The 19,924-nt window shown below is 37.0% G+C and overlaps 1 protein-coding gene across 15 annotated transcripts in view; it reads left to right on the forward strand.

The window, feature by feature from the left end:
- The first annotated feature begins 1,096 nt into the window (after positions 1-1,096).
- The window catches only part of TRDN (triadin), a 241,357-nt gene continuing 222,529 nt past the window's right edge, over positions 1,097-19,924 (forward strand). For 6 of the 15 annotated variants that reach the window (XM_066994337.1, XM_066994336.1, XM_066994340.1 and 3 more), the window contains exon 1: positions 7,829-8,314. In XM_066994337.1, the coding sequence (XP_066850438.1) occupies positions 8,293-8,314 (22 nt within the window). In that variant the 5' untranslated portion in view covers positions 7,829-8,292. Of the gene's footprint in view, positions 1,238-7,826; positions 8,315-19,924 lie in introns of those variants that run through there. The other 9 variants (XM_066994344.1, XM_066994335.1, XM_066994347.1 and 6 more) reach the window with 7 other exon arrangements.

Raw genomic sequence — 19,924 nt, forward strand, 5'->3', positions numbered from 1 at the left:
TTTTCTCATATCTCTCCCCCCATCCCACTTGGGTGGGGTTTGTAAAGAGCTGTGTGGTGTTTAGTTGCTTGCCAGGTGAAACCACAACACTAAGAAAACAAATGTACTGATGGGGGGAGTGGGGTCGGAAGGACCCATTTGGCAAATGCTGTTAAGAGAGTAAAGTCATGCCCTTTTCAGAGCAGGTCTGTAAGTCAGGCAGCCAAGGAGGGGGAATGGGACTGCATCCCTGCTTGTATCATGCACCTCCCACTGCCTGATGTCTTCTGCCTCTCTGCATTACTTCCCCCAGGACTGCACAGCACACAAATTTCAAATGGGCAGCTCTTTGCATTATGGCGGACATAAATGGGATTGTGAACCTCAGCTTGAGTTTGGTGATGTGTGAGAAGTGCACGTGCTGGTTAGTTGTTCTTCTGGTCCTGCTTTTGTGCTTTCGATGTTGTGTTGCTGTTGTTGCTACTGCAGCTGAAGCAGAGGGTTGCTTTCCTCACCCGTCATGCTGTGTTTCTTGGGTGTAGAAGAGAAAATATTTTTTGTTGTTGCTCTTCAATGTAGTAAATAAGAGTACTGCTACATCTGCCTTCTGCAGAAAGTAAGTAAAACCCTAGTTACCTTCACTCTCTGAAACAAACAAAAAAATGCCTCCCCTCTGCATTGTCTGTTACCTAAGTAACAAGAAACACAGCCTCTCCTTGTTCATCATCAGGCAGCATTGTGAGATGGAGTGGAATTCAAATATTCAGGCTATGGTTATTTCACAAAACCTTTCATCAGGCACAGAGGAGAGCACATGTCCTGGTAACCGAGGAAGTCGAAAGAACAGCAAATGGTCAGAGGGAAAAATCTTTAGGACACCAGGGATGCAGAATGGGATTTTATGGCCAAATGCTTACTTCAAATGATGTCTATGAATTTAAAGTGCACAAGTATGTATATAATTATTTCCAAGAGCCATAAAACGATCTGAAGCGCAAACCTATATACTGGAGGCCAAATCCCCTTTATGGAGAAACTATCCCTGTCTGGGCTGTTTTAGGGTGGCACTTCACCCTGCAGGGACCAGCTGCCAGCAGCTCCTTGGCAGCTGCAGCCTGTGCCAGCTGTACCAGGGCAGCCCACAATTTCCTCAGGCCCTGGGAATGCGGTCGGGAGCTTCCAAAAGTCCCCAGTGTCCTTGCCTTGCTGTCTGAGCCCTGGGGACGCAGCTGAGGACCTTCTGCTCTGTGTCTCTGGGGTAATACTTTTATTTTCATTTAAACTGTGAATTTGGAAAGAGAAATGGTTTGATTGTCCCTTTAGGATCATTGCATTCCTCTGTTTTCAGTATGTCCTTTTCTACTATTTCAGGGAGGCAGGGGGAGGAGCAAGGGAGATGCAGCAATTCTTTTTGGTATCTGCTTTACAAACAAGTATTCTTTACAAATCGCATTAGAAAGTTGACTTTGGACATATGTTGGAGCTTGGACAGGAATCTCTTGTGATTGACAATGACAAATGGTGACATACCATTCAAGAAAAATTAGTATGTATCTGCTATGATGAGGGGTAAAAACATTATTGCTTAAGTTTATTTCTCCTTTTAAAAGACCTTTATTTTTAGACATTTTTTTTTCAATGCAGTTGCAGCTGACAGCACTGACAAGGTTGAATTTACTAATTCATATCTTCTACTCATATTCTGTAAAGAGGCTAAATTGCCTAATGGAAAAGCTCCCTGTTTTGATTTTCTTTTTAAATAACAATAATAATAAAATGGGTTCTTCATCTGCAATTCTGACTTTGATCTGACCGATACTGTAGCTTGAATGAGGGAGAAAGAAAGAAGAAACACAAAATAAATTATAGCTACTGTTGAAACGAAGATATTTTTCCTTTAAAATACATCATTGTCATAAATCTGGTTGATGTCAGGCAATTTCTTTCCTATGGCTGATAATTGCCAAAAATTTTGCTTTATATTTTGTTCTCCTTTCTTCTTTATCCATCTCTCTGCATACTTGTGACAAATAACAGATGCCAGTATTCCTTGAGTATTTTGCATCACAGGTTTCTGTACTGCTGGGTGGGGGGACTGACTTTGAGGCACACAAAGACTTAAACCCAGCAGCAGCCTTTCATATTTCAGGAGTCAAATAATTATTTTCAGTTGGACGTAATTGTCAATCCACTGCCAGTAGTGTATATCTATCCTGTCTGTGGGAAATGCACAGCTCAACCAGGTTCTGCTATCCCAAGGAAAACAATGACTTTGGAATAGCAGAAAAAAATCCTGTAAATAAAAGCACAGGAGACACATACTGTCAGCAGGACCACTCTTAGACATACAATCTGTCTCAGACATAGGGGAGACATCCTGGAGAAGAAGTCCTTCTTTGCAGGAGGGTACTAAGACACATAAACTATTGTCTGGGCCCATTACCACACTGCTGTTGTATTTCAGTGTTTAACGTGGAAGTTTGTTCTTATTCACTTCAGTCGGATCCTCAGTGTATCCTCTCAGAAGAGATAGGAACGAACTAAAATCCAGATGGTCCTGAGATTTTGACTGGAGTTATTTATGAGGGGAATCCTTTGCTAATGTGGCTGAGGGAAATCCACTCAAGCCTATTTGTCTAAGAATGTGCGGTACATAACATAACAACATAACATAACCACATAACATAACACAGCAAACATAACACAAGCAGAAGAGTAAGTCACTACATGAAAATAAGATGATATTGCCCATTGGTTGTGGAGGTCAGACTGAGCAAATAGTTTTGAGCAACCCTGATAAGGCTCATACTAATGAAGATATTTGGAGCGCTAGTTTTACCTCATATCTTTTCCAAAATACTTTTCATGACAACATATATTTGCCTTTGTCTTGTCAGATAGGTGCAGTCAAGCTTTTGTCCAAAACCACTTTTTTTTTTTTTTTTTTTCTGTTATTGGCAGTATGCTCAATTGTGAGCATATCTGGAAACAAACAGATAAAACACTGTAGATTTCTATACATTTTTTTAATTTTATTTGCTTGTTTGTTAAGTAAGGTCTGAGACAAACTTGAAAGGTGTCAGTGGAAATTTGGAGCTGGGTCTGAAATCTGAAGCACAGAAAAAAAAAAATCACTTTTTTTGCTACTTATTTTTGAGTCATGCTTTTAGCATTGGAACTTGCTTTTAAACAAATATTTGAAAAAGCAGTTATTTAAAAATTAAAGTTCCCTATATGCAAGCAAAAAATAATAAAATAAAATAAAATAAAATAAAATAAAATAAAATAATAAAATAAAATAAAATAAAATAAAATAAAATAAAATAAATAAATAAAATCAGTAGTCATGTAGTCATCTTTCTCTAAAAGAGTATTTTTGACCAGGCAGTACACCAAGCTCATTAGAATATTAGAACAGTTCTCACTCAACAGTTCTGACTGAAGTAATTCGTTTTATGACAGAGCCAACCCACATCTCTGCTAACCCGTTGGCTACTATTGTGTTCTTAACACCATTAACCTTGGATGTAGATTTCCTGAAGAAAAATACCTTTAAAGTGACTTTTTGTTTTAGCATCTTGAAAAGGGTCAATTCCAGATATGCCTTCTTAAATATCATGAAGTTTTTTTCTAAGAAAATTTCCAAGATGTAAAAGTAAAGCCACAACTATTATAATAACATCATACTCATTAAAAATAGAAAGATTAAAGTAGATTAAAGGAAAAGACAAAGTGCTAATATTCATCCAAATGCATCTACATTGACATGCTGAATAGATGCCCTCCCTGAACTTAGCTCGTAGTAACACTTGGTACAGTCAGAGCAAAGAAAACTGAAAACGCACTCCTAAACAAGGATAGCTGCTTTAGCCTAATTTCCCTCCACCGTCTCTCTTCTTAGATCAATATCTTGTAATATTCTTGTTTCCTGGGATTCAAGCAGTTTTATAATTGGTGAGCCTTTTTGGATATTAGAAATGGTTCATCATTCAATCACACACCCAGGCTAAAGTTTTTTGTAGGCATCAGTGATTTTGTAGTATAATGTCTAACTGGGAATCTTTTCTATGTTGAAGTAGAATATTCTGCATCGTAGATGTTTCAGTCTGTACCTGCTGACTTTCTACCATGTAGCTTTCGAGAAGTTTCTTTCTGTGAAACCTAACCTATGAAATGTTCCTTAATGAGCTTGGAGTGCCAAGGTGATGTGACTCCAGGGTGCTTGTCAGCTGTCCCTCACCAAAGAATGATTTGAATCCAGACCAGTCTGCCTACAGAGACAGGGCTTCTTAACTGTGTTCTGCATTTGTCTGTCAGTAGTTCAAATTAAATGTAGGACAGATCTACCATGGAGTTCAAGTAATTGTCTCCTACACATTAAAGAAATAATTGTTTAAAGGTACTATGTACACAACTTTCTCATTGAAAAATGATGCAAACTGATTTATCAGAATGTTTAAATTTTATGATTTATGAGAATATTTAAACATGTGGCCAAATTTAATCTATATCAGATATCATACTTTTTTTTTTTTTTAGGACTGAACTCTGAGAATTCCTCAGTAGTGTGTTAGAAGACAAACTCAAATATTGTTCTGCATTTTCTTGTTGAGGCTAACTCAGTTTCTCAAATGCTTCCCTGAATCAGTATGAAAGTCTCCTCTCATCACTCCTTCATTCAATGTGATATATTGTCTTCCTTTATTCCCTTTTTAATAATATCAGTGTGGCAACCCAGGAATCATCTACTACTTTCATTATATGAACAACACAACTTTTTCCAACCTAGGCTATTCTGTATTTTTGTGATTCTGTAATTCATCTAAAAGAAGGATTTTGTAGTAGAATCTGTGAAGTAGTAAACCTCAGACTATTCCTAAAATAAAAAATTCAAATAATTTATTTTCTTTGATTTTTTAGTTAGGACTCTCACTGAAATACATGTTATCTGAGATCAAGGCACATAGCAGACATCTGTAGCAACATACTTCTCTTACTTCTCCCCTGTTCATAAGTGTTATTTTTTCTCTGCCCAGGCAGCTATAAACAGAAGCTTCCTTTTATTTTTCTCTAACACAGACCTGGGTTTTGCACTAATCTTGTGTGAGGATTAACCCGCTGTTATAACATCCCTCCATCACCACTGATCCTAAGACCTGACGCTGGGACAGTTCTTTTACCATGTAGTCTCTGTGAGAGAGTACCTATGGATGGATAACTTGAGCCAAGAGCATTTTCTTCTTGTGCCTGAGACACGAAAGGAAGAAAATGAGGAGAAATTTTGTGGTTCCAGGTTTAGATAATGCCTTTAAGAAACAAATTAGTTTTACATTTTCCATTTTTGTTTAAAAATGGTTTAAAATATGAACAAGGAGGGAGAAAGGACATTTTAAAAAAGGAGATGTCATATCGAGTTAAGCAGGTTTAGATCAGGTTCAATATATAAGCTACATCAGGGAATTAATCTTTTCTTTGTGGGATGAAGAGCTATACAGACTTTTCGCTGGGCTTCTGCACAATGTGGATGTCACAAATTAGCATAGAAGAAACTCCTAAACTTGAGCTAAACTTCAAATCTTAACAAAATTTTTAACAAATCCTACGCTTAATTTTGAGGATTTCTCTTGTTCAGCTTCCTAAAGAGGAAATATATTAATATTTCCCATAATTTTTTATTTCTCCATAATTTTCAGATGGTGATGTTCATGGTTCACGAACACACACAAAACCAGAACTTTATTTACATTCGTTCTGTGTTTTTTTCTTTTTTTCTTTTCTTTTTTTTTTTGTCTGTTTGTTTGTTTTTCAGGCAGTGTTATATTTATTGGAGATTATTTATGCAGTCATTATCTCCAATAAATATGACACCCAGCTCCCTTGACTTTGATCCCCTTAGAGGCAGCAATTGTATAACTTCCAATGCTGTTGCCTAGAACTATACTTTTGTGCGTATGACAGCTTTAGCCTGCTTCCAGAGTGAATGTTTTGCATCCAAGCAGTTCTCCTTCTTGCCACTGGGCTGATGTTGTGTAAAATTGATTTCCAGCTGGATTCTCTCACTTCCTCTGCTCTTATATTTTGGTTTCAGAATATCAGCTCATGATTGAGGGGTGAGCAAAAAATAGCAGCAAAGGAAGTAAGGCATGGAGGCGAGAGGGCAGGTGGTAGGAGCTGAAATGGAATCAGTGAGGGACAGATAACATATACAGTTGTACAATGTGTACAACACCTGGATATAGTCCACATTCTCAGGATCTTGTTACATAAAACAAAGACAAAATTCAGTATGAACATTTTCCCCAGTTCTCTCTTCTTGCATACCCTAACTGAGCCTTTATTATTTTATTTCATTTGAAAGGTAATACAAGTGGAAGCAATCCTGAATTCACATTAGCTTCTCAATCATAATCAATTGAATAATCAATTAGCTCTGTGCTTGGTGTATTCAGCTGAGGAAATATTCTTCACATCTCAGGCAAGTAGTGTAGCTGTCAAAATATAAGTGACCCAAAATATTTAATTGTTCATGTAAAATGGAACTGTTCCAGCAGAAGAAAGAGAAGTAATTAAGAAGGACAAGGTCTTTGCTCCTATACAATGCATCCTAGCACGCTTTACTAACCACTGAACTATTGTGGGTTGCTGTTCTGGTGATGTGAATGTGATTCCACAGAACATTTAGGTGTTCATAAAAAAAGCACTTTTTGAAGGAATATGTTATTGTCTAGAATCTTTTCATCAGCCTTAGTGAGGAGGATTTTCTGAAGGACCATCTGCGTGGTAAGGGAGGACCAGGAGGATGATCAGAAAAGCACTGAATACCGGGCACCAAGTAATCAAAGCTTCGTGTAAAAAAATGTGGTCAGGAGAGCTGAAGAAGAAAGAGCATGGAGCAGTGACTCTAAACTTTGCCTAGCAAATGACTAAAATTTTTCAGACATTTGACAACTTTGAAGCATTTCAGAGCAAAAGAAAGAGAAAAATCCCAATGATGACTGTAAACCTCTGTTCAGTGAGCCTTCACTTCTGCATCTTGTGCACTGGATAAACAGATTCCTTTCCTTATATTTTGCCACAGAGCCAGGTGCTTATATCTCCTTGTGGGAAGATGAGAAGTGCAAATGCCAGCCTGTGTAGCAAAGAAGAGCTGACTATAGGTTCCCTAGTAAGAACTGTTTAAGATGGTTTCTGATTTCATGTGATGATGACATTTATGTAGAGGCATACTGGCTTGAGGTCATTTTTCTGCTAATTTCACTTTCAAGCTCTTGCCCACATACATAATTTCACAGCTGTGAAATTGTAAGCAATGCAATGAATATATTGCTCTTTTTTTAAACTATTCTTATTTAAATTAATTAAAAATTAAAATTATTTCAATAATATTTTAAAAAATATTTAATTATTTTAAATAATATTTTCCATTAATCAGACCTCTGAAAAATCTATCCTGTTTAATACTTTTGCATATTACCTTAATGAATTTGCAGCATATAAACTATTTATACTCTCAATGTTGTTCTGTGATACTTAGATGAACTTCACAGGTATGCACATAACAATGACAGCAAATCAAGAGAGGTCCAAAAAATGAAAATCAGAAAGGTTACCAATTTCATAAGTTTAAAGTCATGTCTTTATTGGCTCTGTGACTGTGACTAAGAATCAAAGTGGAGAAAATCACCTAAATTTACCCTCCCCCTTAGGCAGCGGTAAGCTTCATAGGACCTTCCCCAAACCAAATAAGGCCAAGAAGAATGTGCTAAGCACTGAGTGAGCTAAGAATAAAGTTGAGCTAGGGTGGATAAGGTTTCTTTGAACTCTATATTTCATGTTTCCTGACATACCCCCCAAAGAACTGTAATTATGTTAGCAAGGCTGCAGGAGCTTTAAACAGCTCTTTCCCAGTTCTTTTGCTTTTTGCTGCCCTTCTATGCTTTCCTGTCCTCTTTAGAGATGTTTTTTTTATTTTTTATTTGTCATGTGCATGGTTCTTAGGATATTAGAGAAAACATGCTGAAGACTCACTGTGAGGCATGGCTATTTTTATTAGAAGCTGATACTTTAGACTGAGCTTTAAGTATTGCCTCTGGAAGGCCTGAGGTTGCTTGGGGAGGGCAGGAGTCTCCAGAGGAAAGAGAAAGTTCATAGGGGCACAAAAGAAGAAGGAACAAAATTAGAAAAAGCAGAGGACCTCCCTCCTGCTCATTCTGCAGCTCCTGTAAAAGCCAGCAACCAAGAAGTATTATCTAATCTGCCAGAGTACATATTGACCTTTTTAACAGAGTAACTCTTACCATCATCATCATCATCATGGCCGAGATTGCAGCAGAAGGTACAGTAGCTGTTTTTGAATATAATTAACCAAAAATGATACGTACTTTGACAGTTCAATTGAGCTGGTGTGTCAATATGATTTATTGTTATTAGAATACAACACTTTCACTTTGGGATCATTTAATCTGTTTATTGGGTTGTTTTATTTTCTTTCCTGTCTTTTTTTTTTTCCTTTTTCTTTTTTTCCCTTTTTCACTCCTGTACTAAAAGTTTTTACCAGTTACAGAAGCAAAATCTCTGTGCACCTCTAAAAATAGCATTAGTCTCATACGCAGAGCAGCTCCATTGGAGTTGTACAAGAAGGGGGAAAGCCTGGATGCCAGGTGCTTCCACCCTACCCTTATTCAGGTAAACTTCTAAAAGAGTTAGTGAAAGTTGTGTTGAAATAAGTATGCTTGAGCTAGGCATGAAAGAATGAAAGTCAATTGTATTAACCAGTAAATGCGTATCCTAAAATATGAATATTTCATGTACTTTAATATTTCCTGACCATTCATATTTAAATAACATTTTAGATTCATAACAATATTTTATCAACCACAATGAGACAGGGTCTATATTTAAAATGTAACCTTCTTTAATACTGATTTTTTTTAGTTGAATTTCATTCTTTTTTTTTTTCTTTTTCCCCAGTGTAGATTACTCTACTGTTTATCCAAATTTAATAATAACATTACAAAAAACAAGCAAACAAAATCTGAAGGATTTTAAAACAGTCTTCTGAGAGTTATTTTTATTCTACTTGTCAAGGTTATGTGCATTTTGGTGTATGAATGTTGTACTTTTCATCTTCCATTTTTCATTATTAATATTTGTAAGAGGATCTGCATTAAGCAATATTAGAGAGTGAACCAAATTGTCTTCTAAATGATTCATGTTTAGACTATGTCAAACTGCACAATCCTTGCCTGATATCTGGTTAACCACAGCAAGGAGACAATGCGGGGATGTTTTTATGGTCACCAATTGGATGGATCTATAAACTGTTTCTGGCTGCAAACACTGCCAAAACAGGTGGCTCAGCATGACAGCCCTAATCTGAATGCTAGCACTAGTTTATTTGGATAACCTTAAAAATATATGTTGGAAACATTGGATATTTTGTAGGTGTTAACAGGATATCTGTGAAATAATATTTGTTTTCTAAAATGTGTTCATTAACAACATCAGTGTTAGAGGAGTGGTATGGAAATACTTATGAGGTTCTCCAGGTGAAACAAATCAAAAAATATCAATATTCTTTGTTTGAAATTAATAGGAAACATAAAAGACTTTTCAGCCTGTAAGTGACTTTTCAATCTTTTAGTTAATCAAAGAAAGAAGATAAAAGACCCCTAAAATAAAGATAAAATATAGGGTCTGAAAATGTTTTTGCAGTGCTTACAGGTGTTTCTTAGCTATTGCAGTGTGTGTCCGTTTTGTTTTTGTCTGTGTAAAGAAGTAGACTTCAGGTGACAAGGGGCATCAGTCAGTTCCACAGTACCTGACCTTCAGCAGGACAGGTAAATTAACCAAAGAACAGTTTTTGTTCTTTTTTATATTTGGAACAGACTTATTTTGACTGGATGATTTTTAAACTTGATCCATGAGATGGAAATTTTACTCATGGCAGAAAACTAAGAATTCAGCCTGGGGCTAATGTTTCACTGCAGTTTATTTTCCTCTGGGGCTACTGCTGGCAGTCACAAGGCAGTCTGAAAGTTCAGATCTAAACTTCAGCAACTTATAGTTTGGACAAAAAAAATAATAATAAAAAAAAATGCATCTTGCTTCATATGATGCCTTATTTATTTATTTATCTATTTATTTAGTTATTTATTTTCATGCTACATTCCAGTCTATAAGACTTAGATCTTAATGACTTTACTAGGTTTAAACTGCTCGTTCCATGTGGTCTGTATTCTTATTTCTGTTTTATGTTGTCAGCCACATCTCAGCTAGAGTGGCAGGCTCTTTGCCCCCCAGGGTACCACACCAAGATGCTGACATGAGAACAGCATGACATGGCAGCGACATGGCTCAGCCCTGTGGCCAACATGGTTGCTGGTTTAGGGGGATGGTCCAGCCATGGTAGACCGATACTATTGCTACACATCTCAGGGATCTTTTTCTGACAGCCCACAACAATACTGTGGCAGGCAGATGCATGGATCTGATGGGGTGCTCTTTCAGGTCAACATCACTATAATGACAATAACACAAAAGAGTTTAAAAATGTAGCCACCAAGCAATGACTATTTGAATTGCAAGTTGCATGTGCTGCCTATTCATTGCCACAAATACAAATTGCACAAAGATCAGATATACTGTTGAAGTACACTGGCAAAAGGAGATCTGTGAGGACAGCAGTTTATAAATGTCCTGAGAAAGCTGGCAGGACCTAGGTCTCCTGCTGGTAAATATTTAAGAGAAGATTCCAAAGGATTATCTTCAGCATCCTCATATTACATGTAACTGCAACCACAGAATTGCACTATTAAAATGTGGAAGTCCTTAAAACAGTATACAGAAGGAAGCTCAGTAGTGTTAGTAAGTACTTTGTCTTTGCAACACTCTCAGGAAATTTATTTATTATTATTATTTTGGCTGCTACTGAGAATTCTGTAAATGTCAGGAACTTTGCCATAACCACTTAAGAGCTTGCCTAGAAAGCCACATGTATCTTAACTCTGCTACTCGGCTGTGTTTATGAACATGAGGATTGGACTGGACTCAGTGGCACATGCAGTTGGACCTGCCACCACTGAAATATGAATACAAAAACCTGGCATCTCTGAGAAATGGCTTCTACCAATGTACAGCTTAATCTGTATGTGCACAATAGCTGCAGCAGCTGCCTTATAGTTAGTCCTTTCTAGCCCAATCTACAGCAGGTCACAGAGCAAGGCTGATGGCTGTCCCCTGGCATTTTATCCTCCCACGCACGGAAGAATGAGCAGAGACTTAGAAGCATGCAGCACCGCTGCCTGATGCAATGTACCGGAGACTGTGCACTGATCTAATCCAGGGAGGTGAGGAGAGCATAAAGACAAGGTTTCTCTGCCAGCTGTTTGTCTGCCACAATTTATTTCCCCAGTGGAGCAACAGAGAAGTACGCATTGAACAGAAATGTGACAATGAGTCACAGTTTGGTCCTTATTTTGTTGCTGAGAGCTATGCAACTACGCATTTCCTCTTTCTTGGAGCAGGCTGTGAGGAGACAGGCAAGCCCTGAGGCTACATGCAGCTCATCAGTGACAAACTCCAAATTAGCTTCTGGAATTCAGTTCTTTTCTCCAGCTGTTTGATAGCTATGGAAAGATTTAAGATTTAAAATGTTTCAAAAGGCAGATTTAATATGATCTGTATGCTTGACGATTAATATACATGAAACCTGATAATGTATGAGAAATAACACACAAGAGCCAGAGGGTAAAATCATAAAGACTTCATGAGTGCAATGGCCAGAAGCTAACAGCAGTCTTCAGTAGGCAAAAAGTTTAGCAAAGTCACAGTACCAGCAAGAGGGAGATAGGTGCTTCTCACGGTAATTCAAGAATTACTGCTGACTACAAAAGGAGCCTACATGAATAAAATAGGCTAGATTATTCATTTTAATGGCTAAAGTCATGTGAGGTTTTTCCTAGTCTTTGGTTAGACTGTTAGTTAAACATTGTGTTAGGAGATTTCTATAGAATTTATTTGCAACAAGAGAATTTGCAGTATGAAAAGGTATCTTTTTCTGGCTTCAAGTGTTGACAAGGAAGCAGATAGCACACCTTTTGCTGGCGGTGAAGGAAAAATGGACGATTTTGACAATGATTTTTTTGAAGGAGTCAGTCTGCTCTCTCTCAAAAGTACCAGGTAAACACAACTGCCTAGTTATCTGGAAACAAAAAGTCATAAAACCCGGGAAAGCCTGTTAAAAAAGTAAACCTTCTGTGGTAACAGAAGTTATAAATTCTCGCTGAAATTCTACAAAACTTAGATTTCTCCCTGCCTATGTAATGGACACCTGAGCTGGTTGGTTTGGCTGGCAGGCAGGGTACCCACTTGTAGTCTGCTGAGTCAAACACAAATGTGACCAAATTTACTAACCTAAATCTTGGGTTTAATAATTTGTGCGTATTGTTACTCACAGCTGGCACAGTATCTATGTGTGCTTACTTGGTACAGAGAAACTCTAATTTATCTTTATCTTAGGTACCTTACGCTGATTCCAAAATGAAACTTATGCAACCAGTCAGATTCTCAAAAGTGCCAATCATTAGCTAATCCTAGAAAAAAAAAAAAAATCTAGTCTTTAAATGTGTTGAGTACTTTTGCCCATTGCCTACGATGTAAACACCGAGTAAGATTCATGCTGCTTTTTCTGCCAAAATTAAGCCTTCAAAATCTGAGCTTTGTTCTGGAAAGCAGAGGTTAGTTTAGGTTAAAACACATTTCATAGTGCAAGTCTGGCGTCAGTCCAGGACGCAGAGGACAGAGAAACCAGATTTGCCCCCTTTGAGGAAGGTCAGCTGCTTGTGGGAATGGAGAAGCTTTCCTTTTTGTTTTGATGCTAGCATTGGCTGGTTTCTGCTCTGTTTAAGCAGATTGAACTAGTGCTCATTTTACTGGCTTAAATGATATTTAAAGCAATAGAGGGTGGATTGTTTTAAGTCAAAATGATTGAAAAACCTTTTAAATCACCAATTTTAATCATGATTTAAATCAGCAAAAAAGAAACCTGGATTTGAAAACAGCAATTTTAATCTTATTTTTTCATATGTTGTCCAGGAATAAAGAATGGAAAAGAGAGACTGATTCCTACTGGCAGATTACTAGTACTGCTGACTGTATACAGCTTTTCTCACAACTCTGTGCCTTTTACTCTTAGAGAGAAAGAGAACATAAATATGTATCTATTAATAAATTCGATACTTGAGCCATTTAACCATATTCTTAATCTTTACATGTTTGTTTGTTTGTTTTAATGATAGAAAATGTTGAATTTCTTTCTTACTAAATAACGATTTTATTTTTACTTGTGATATCCATCATGCTTCATTACAATGGAAGTTGGAATTCAATTAAAATGGTACAAACCTAGAATTTTAAAACTATTTATTTGCGTACTATAAATATATTCCCTATATATGAGAAGTTAATTTTAAATTGAACATGTTTTGATAAGCTAAATGTTTTATTAAACAAATATGGTACTACTTGTAATGTAGTTTCCAGCCACTGCATCCTACAAGAATGTATGATAGAGCTCATTTTCTTTCACACAATATTTATTCAAAGGTTAGAGAAAGAAAACTTTCTTTTAACTACCAGTTACTTCTTTTTTTTTTTTTTTTTTTTTTTTTTTACTTAGAATAAGATAATAATTGAGTTTAAACAGTAAAATAAACTGAAATGAAGAAAAATTCTTTGTATTTACAAACAGGTTATACTCTCAAAAAAAAAAAAAAAAGAGGGTAGCTTTATTTGGCTCTGGTCTGCTTAGCTAGTGATTTACGACAGCTCAGTGATGTATTTAACTTTATTCACAGCTTTGATCACAGGTTTGATCATAGCTTTGCATTTAACTAAAATGTTATCATTAGAAAGTACTATAAAAGTGTATCCCTTACCACAGGTTTTCTTAATTTCATATTTTATTTTTAAAAATATTTAAGGAAAACTTCAGTTTGTGATTCAGAAAGAACTAACACTTATATTTCCTTCCTTCTCAGAGTTCAGATTCATTTGAGTAGGGCTTGTAAAGAGGAACTATTGCAAATGAATACTGAAATGTCTTCAGTAGTTGCAGATGAACAGATAGGTGTAAAACAGCAAACAATGGTTCCATATTCTAAGATCAGACTGATATACGGGAACACGATGTAGATAATGGGATCTAAACTGTAAAGTCAACACACCTAAAGACTTAAAGCTATGGACAGCTGGCTACACTTCCAATCCATTTGATCCTACTGTCATGTTCTTTTGGCAGCTTTAAACATTTTCATTTGAAATTATTATTATTTCATATTTTAGTCTTAGCTCTGTGTCTTTATATAAATCTTACTTTGGTGCATTGAGACGTGACTGTTCAGACTTTAGATCCTTAAGTGGGATTTTGTTTAAGCAGCAGGTGGTCAAAAGGGAGCAGTAAGATTTAGGATCTAGATTTATTCCTAATAAGTGCCTACAGTGCAGTTGCTTTATGTAAATAAGTCTGCTTCAGGAATTATGCAACATGTACTTGGATACAAGATATTTGACTAATATTAGAGGGAGAATGACACTAAATGACACTGCCAGAATGTCTTGTCCCATATTCCATTCCTTTCTTCATAGCCTCTAATACCTTTTTCTTTTTCTTTTCTTTTTTTTTTTTTTTTCTTCTCTGTAATAGAGTTTTAATTTTTCTCTTTCTTATCTCCTACCTTTTCTAAGATCCATGTCCTGGTTCCAGTTAGGACAGAGTTAATTTTTCCTCCTAGTAGCTGGTAGGGTGCTATGTTTTGGATTAGGATGAGAAGAGCGCTGATAACATGCTGATGTTTTAATTGTTGCAGAGCAGTGTTTACACCAGGCCAAGGACTTTTCAGCTTCTCGCTCTGTCCTGCCAGCGAGCAGGCTAGGGGTGCAGCAGGAGCTGGGAGGGGACAGACCCAGGACAGCTGACCCAAACTGGCCAAAGGTCCATACCATCTGACGTCATGCTAAACAATATATAGGGGTGGCTGGCCGGGGTGGGGGGGCCGGCTGCTCGGGGATAGGCTGGGCATCGGTCAGCGGGTGGTGAGCAATTGCATTGTGCATCACTTGTTTCTTACACATTATTATTATTAATACTATTATCATTATCACTATTGTTATTATTGTTATTATTATATTCCTGTCTTAATAAACTGTCTTTATCTCAACTCACAAGCTTCACTTTCCCGTTTCTCTCCCCCATCCCAGAGAGGGAGGGGGGAGGGTGAGCGAACGGCTGTGTGGTGTTTAGCTGCCAGCCGGGTTAAACCACAACAATCCAGTATATAATACTTCAGGCAATATGCAGGTGATGTAAATCTGGTCCCTTCTGTAATCGGAAGAGCATAGTAAAGCATACAGTAAGCAACTACATTATTCTTCAGACTCATTAGATTTTGAGGAAAAGAGCTGAGCTAACAAAACAGTCACCATATAGCTCCCTCTACTTTACTATGTAAGGTAGAGAGGTAGAGGAGGTTAAAAAGCCTCCTTTTTTTTTTTTCTGTTGTTTTGTTTGTTTTCTTTTTCTTGTTTCCTTTTTATTTATTTATTTATTTATTTTTATTTCAAAACTGTCTCCTATGCATTTCAGTCAAATCAATTCAGTTGCTCAGATCATGGTCAGTTTTGCTCTAAAAAATCAGAATGAAAAAGCTGTGGTTTTAAGTCCTGAATAAGCCCCACTTGAGTCCTTGTGGCTGATTTGGGCTTTTTTTAGTATCAGTCTTACAGCACAGTATGAGTTTGTCTCCGGCCTGAAACTTCTGCTCAGTGCCATGCAAAGGCATTTTCCATAAGAAAGGATGATATAAAATGCCAAGGATTGAAAAACTTTCTCACTGGAGAAGTATCCTCTTTCTATCTTCAAAGACAGTTTTAAAAAATCCTTTACAAATATGTAATGAGTAAAGACCTGCTACTCCCTGTACATGCTTATGTTCTCACAACTTCAAAAGTATCTCTGTACCTTTGCCTGGAGTCAAATTGTCAAAGGCACAATGAATTTAAACCTTTGTAGCCTCTTTTGGTATGTAAATTAACTCATTTTTTCCTATATTCCACTATGTAGATTTAAGTTGTGGTGCTCTGTGCATGTCAGGAAGGCTAAATCTTGTTTCAATCTCTGCTAAGAGGTTATTCACAATTGATACAATTACCATAAATACAGTTTTCTGGTAACTATTTTACTGTTTTTAAAGACATAATTTCACACATTATTCAAATGTTCAGATTCTCATTATGCTTTGACCTCTTCCTCCTATGTCAGGTAGGACCTTAGTTTTGGCTTTAGGTTTATCAGTGTAATTCCTACCAAAGTTAACTGAAGAGGTTCATGAGCACATATATTACAACTTAACTTCCCTAAAAGGCAACATCACATGTATGATAAGAGTTCAGTCTATATACTTTTCACAGTTTTCTAACTTCAATATTTAAACTGTAACTTGAAATTAGCATAATTTCAATTTCTTTCTTTTTCTTTCTTTCTTTCTTTCTTTCTTTCTTTCTTTCTTTCTTTCTTTCTTTCTTTCTTTCTTTCTTTCTTTCTCTTTCTTTCTCTTTCTTTCTTTCTCTTTCTTTCTCTTTCTTTCTTTCTTTCTTTCTTTCTTTCTTTCTTTCTTTCTTTCTTTCTTTCTTTCTTTCTTTCTTTCTTTTCCCTTCCTTCCTTCCTTCCTTCCTTCCTTCCTTCCTTCCTTCCTTCCTTCCTTCCTTCCTTCCTTCCTTCCTTCCTTCCTTCCTTCCTTCCTTCCTTCCTTCCTTCCTTCCTTCCTTCCTTTTCTTTCTTTTCTTTTCCTTTATTTCTTTCTTTTAAATGGAAAACTTCAAATCTTCCTCTTCCTAGAGATTTTGTTGTATCATCATTCATGGACAGGAATAAAAAAAGTGATCATTTCACATGGAGATATCCAAATTTAGACTCACCCCTTTAAACATTTAATGATTTATTATTATTATTATTATTATTATTATGCATTAGAAATATTATTATAACACTAATCATAACAAAAGGTCCCTGATAGACATTGAATGTGACCCCTGTTTGCATGACACACCTATGTGACTGGATGTCTGACTACATTGTGTCACCTGAAGGAGAACCACTATATACAATTCTAACACTTCTAATTTGTGTCAGAGCATGTAAAGTCAGTGAAGATGTTATTTTGGTAGTAGACAGTGTATTCTGAAGATACAAAGATTTCTCCTGCCTCAGAAAGGAGTAGTTTGACAAAGCTCAAAAAGTTTCCCTTCCCTTCCCTTCCCTTCCCTTCCCTTCCCTTCCCTTCCCTTCCCTTCCCTTCCCTTCCCTTCCCTTCCCTTCCCTTCCCTTCCCTTCCCTTCCCTTCCCTTCCCTTCCCTTCCCCCTTCCCTTCCCTTCCCTTCCCTTCCCTTCCCTTCCCTTCCCTTCCCTTCCCTTCCCTTCCCTTCCCTTCCCTTCCCTTCCCTTCCCTTCCCTTCCCTTCCCCCTTCCCTTCCCTTCCCTTCCCTTCCCTTCCCTTCCCTTCCCTTCCCTTCCCTTCCCTTCCCTTCCCTTCCCTTCCCTTCCCTTCCCTTCCCTTCCCTTCCCCCTTCCCTTCCCTTCCCTTCCCTTCCCTTCCCTTCCCTTCCCTTCCCTTCCCTTCCCTTCCCTTCCCTTCCCTTCCCTTCCCTTTTCCTTCACACTAAGCACACACTTAAAAGTGAATTAAATGTGTACGTGCATGTATTAGTGTGTGAGGGGAGTAATATGCAATGTTACCTGAATTAGTGAAGTAAGGTGATTTCAAGCATGCAGGCAAAACTATGATGAGGGCTAGGTTTTTATCTTATAAACTAGTTAGTACAGAGTTTCTTTTAAAATTTGTTTGCCATTGTTCCATTTGTCATCTAGTATAGGTTAATGCATTTAACACTGAGAAGTATGCTAAAGCATTTTCACAAATGACCAAGGCAGTTTTACAACATGGTTTCTATCCAGTCTTCTTTATGTCATGCTAAGCACTGGAAAGCAGAAATAATGTTGAATCTGCAGAGGCTGCCAGAATTATAAAGTGGCATTGGATTGATTTTGTTTATTTTTTAATTATTTACTGTGGTTGTGCCTAGAGGTCAGGATTGTGTTGGACTTATCACATCATATATCAAATAAAGCAGACTCTACATTTGAATCTTACAATAATTTTAACTTGTAAAGGTTCTTTGCTTTCCTTAGTACTGTAGAAAACAGGTTTCTTTTCCAGGTACTAATTTTAAGATTTAGTGTTTTATTAAAGCAAAAAAATAAATTATTTTACTCTCCAGAAGTGAACATGTAAATTCTTGAGAGCTTTTCTAGTGTAACAGTCTAACAGAAACGCTGTTTAGGCATAGAAGTCACGTTATGTTCCTGCTTTCTGACCGGGTGCTTTTATGTGGGTAATTCAGACAAGAGGGAAAAAGATGGCAACTCTGTTGGAGACAGCCAGATCTAGTGGAATTCAGGACCGAAGAGCTTCCTTGTGGTTCCTCTGTCAAAGCCATTTGCAGTGGATTCTGAAATCCTGGAGGTGCCTTTCACATCTCCAGTGATGAAATGAGGCGCCTGAGGCTGCTACTCTGAGCAGGAGAGGAAGGAACTTCTCAGGTCTTGTACTGACAGTCACTATTCACCGTCACTATGATCAGTCATGTTTTGAAAGAATGTTTCACCTTTGCACAAATTGGTCTTTAAACGTATGGTAATCTTGAATTAATTTTAATAGTGAGGCACTTGGAAATAAACATATATCTTTGCATGCTTTGCATGCTTTCATAACGTCCTTTCCTTAAATATTGCAAATATTGTGGAAATTTTCAGTTAGCCCACATCCATTTTTCTCTCTGTGTCTCCAAGACACTCTAAGAGATGTTGAATGTAACATAATGGTTATTTACAAATGTCATTGGTTTGTAACCATTATTATCTTTAGGCTCAGACACTTCCCTCTTTATTTTTTTCATTCAGATGTTTACATTTTCTTGGCATTTTTCAAATGTGAACACAATTTTAGCTTACAGATGTTCCTTCTTCTCCTGAAAATTTCCAGGTAGACAGATAATATGGATAGCATCTTCTTCTAAAAACAGATGTACATCGGTTGCATTGGAGCAATTCCAGAGTTAAACATATTCCACTGGAGGAAGCAGTTGTTTTCCAGGGGAACTTATTTAACCAGCAACAAAAAACACTTTATAGTGCTATTAGGTGTCTGTTTTTTAGTCCGGAAACCTCATTTTTAGCCAGTTTCACCTTTCTCTGTCTTTCTGTGATTATGTGAATAAGCAGAAGTGAGACCTGTCCTCTTGTTCTGTAGGAGGTCTGCAAAAATTTGTGCAGAAGTCTGAACTCCTGGCCATGTAGGTACAAAGGACATAACAAATGGCTATGATTAATATTAGGTCCCTGTAATAAGAATAAGAAAAGGACAGTGAAATAAAACTTGTATTAGTAAATCCTTAGAAAATTCCCTAGATCTGCTTCCTACCCAGCACTACTTATTTTCTCGGATACCTGAATAGCCTGTGGCATTGTATAATACAGACATCAATCATTAAACTGGGGGTGGGGAGGGGGGGGGGGGCAGAAATAATAATAAAAAAATCTTTTTTGCCTAACTATAGGTATCAAATATCAAGCTAGAACAAAAATGCTTAATGTGTACTATAAAAATGGAATGTTTACAAAAGCCTGTGAGTTCCTAGCTGTACATTGTGTTCCTCTTTCTCTTCTCAGTTCTCATCTTTTTTAACATAAGCAACACTAAAGGTATGTGCATTCTGGTTTATTTAAGTAAATATCAGTTAAGCATGAGACATAACATTAATGTATTTTTAAACAGAACATTTTGTGTATTCTTCAAATAGAGAAGTGGGGGTGTTAAAATCTTCAGGCTTA

The sequence above is a fragment of the Anser cygnoides genome, chromosome 3, assembly GCF_040182565.1.
Source record: "Anser cygnoides isolate HZ-2024a breed goose chromosome 3, Taihu_goose_T2T_genome, whole genome shotgun sequence".
In the NCBI taxonomy this organism is placed as follows: domain Eukaryota; kingdom Metazoa; phylum Chordata; class Aves; order Anseriformes; family Anatidae; genus Anser; species Anser cygnoides.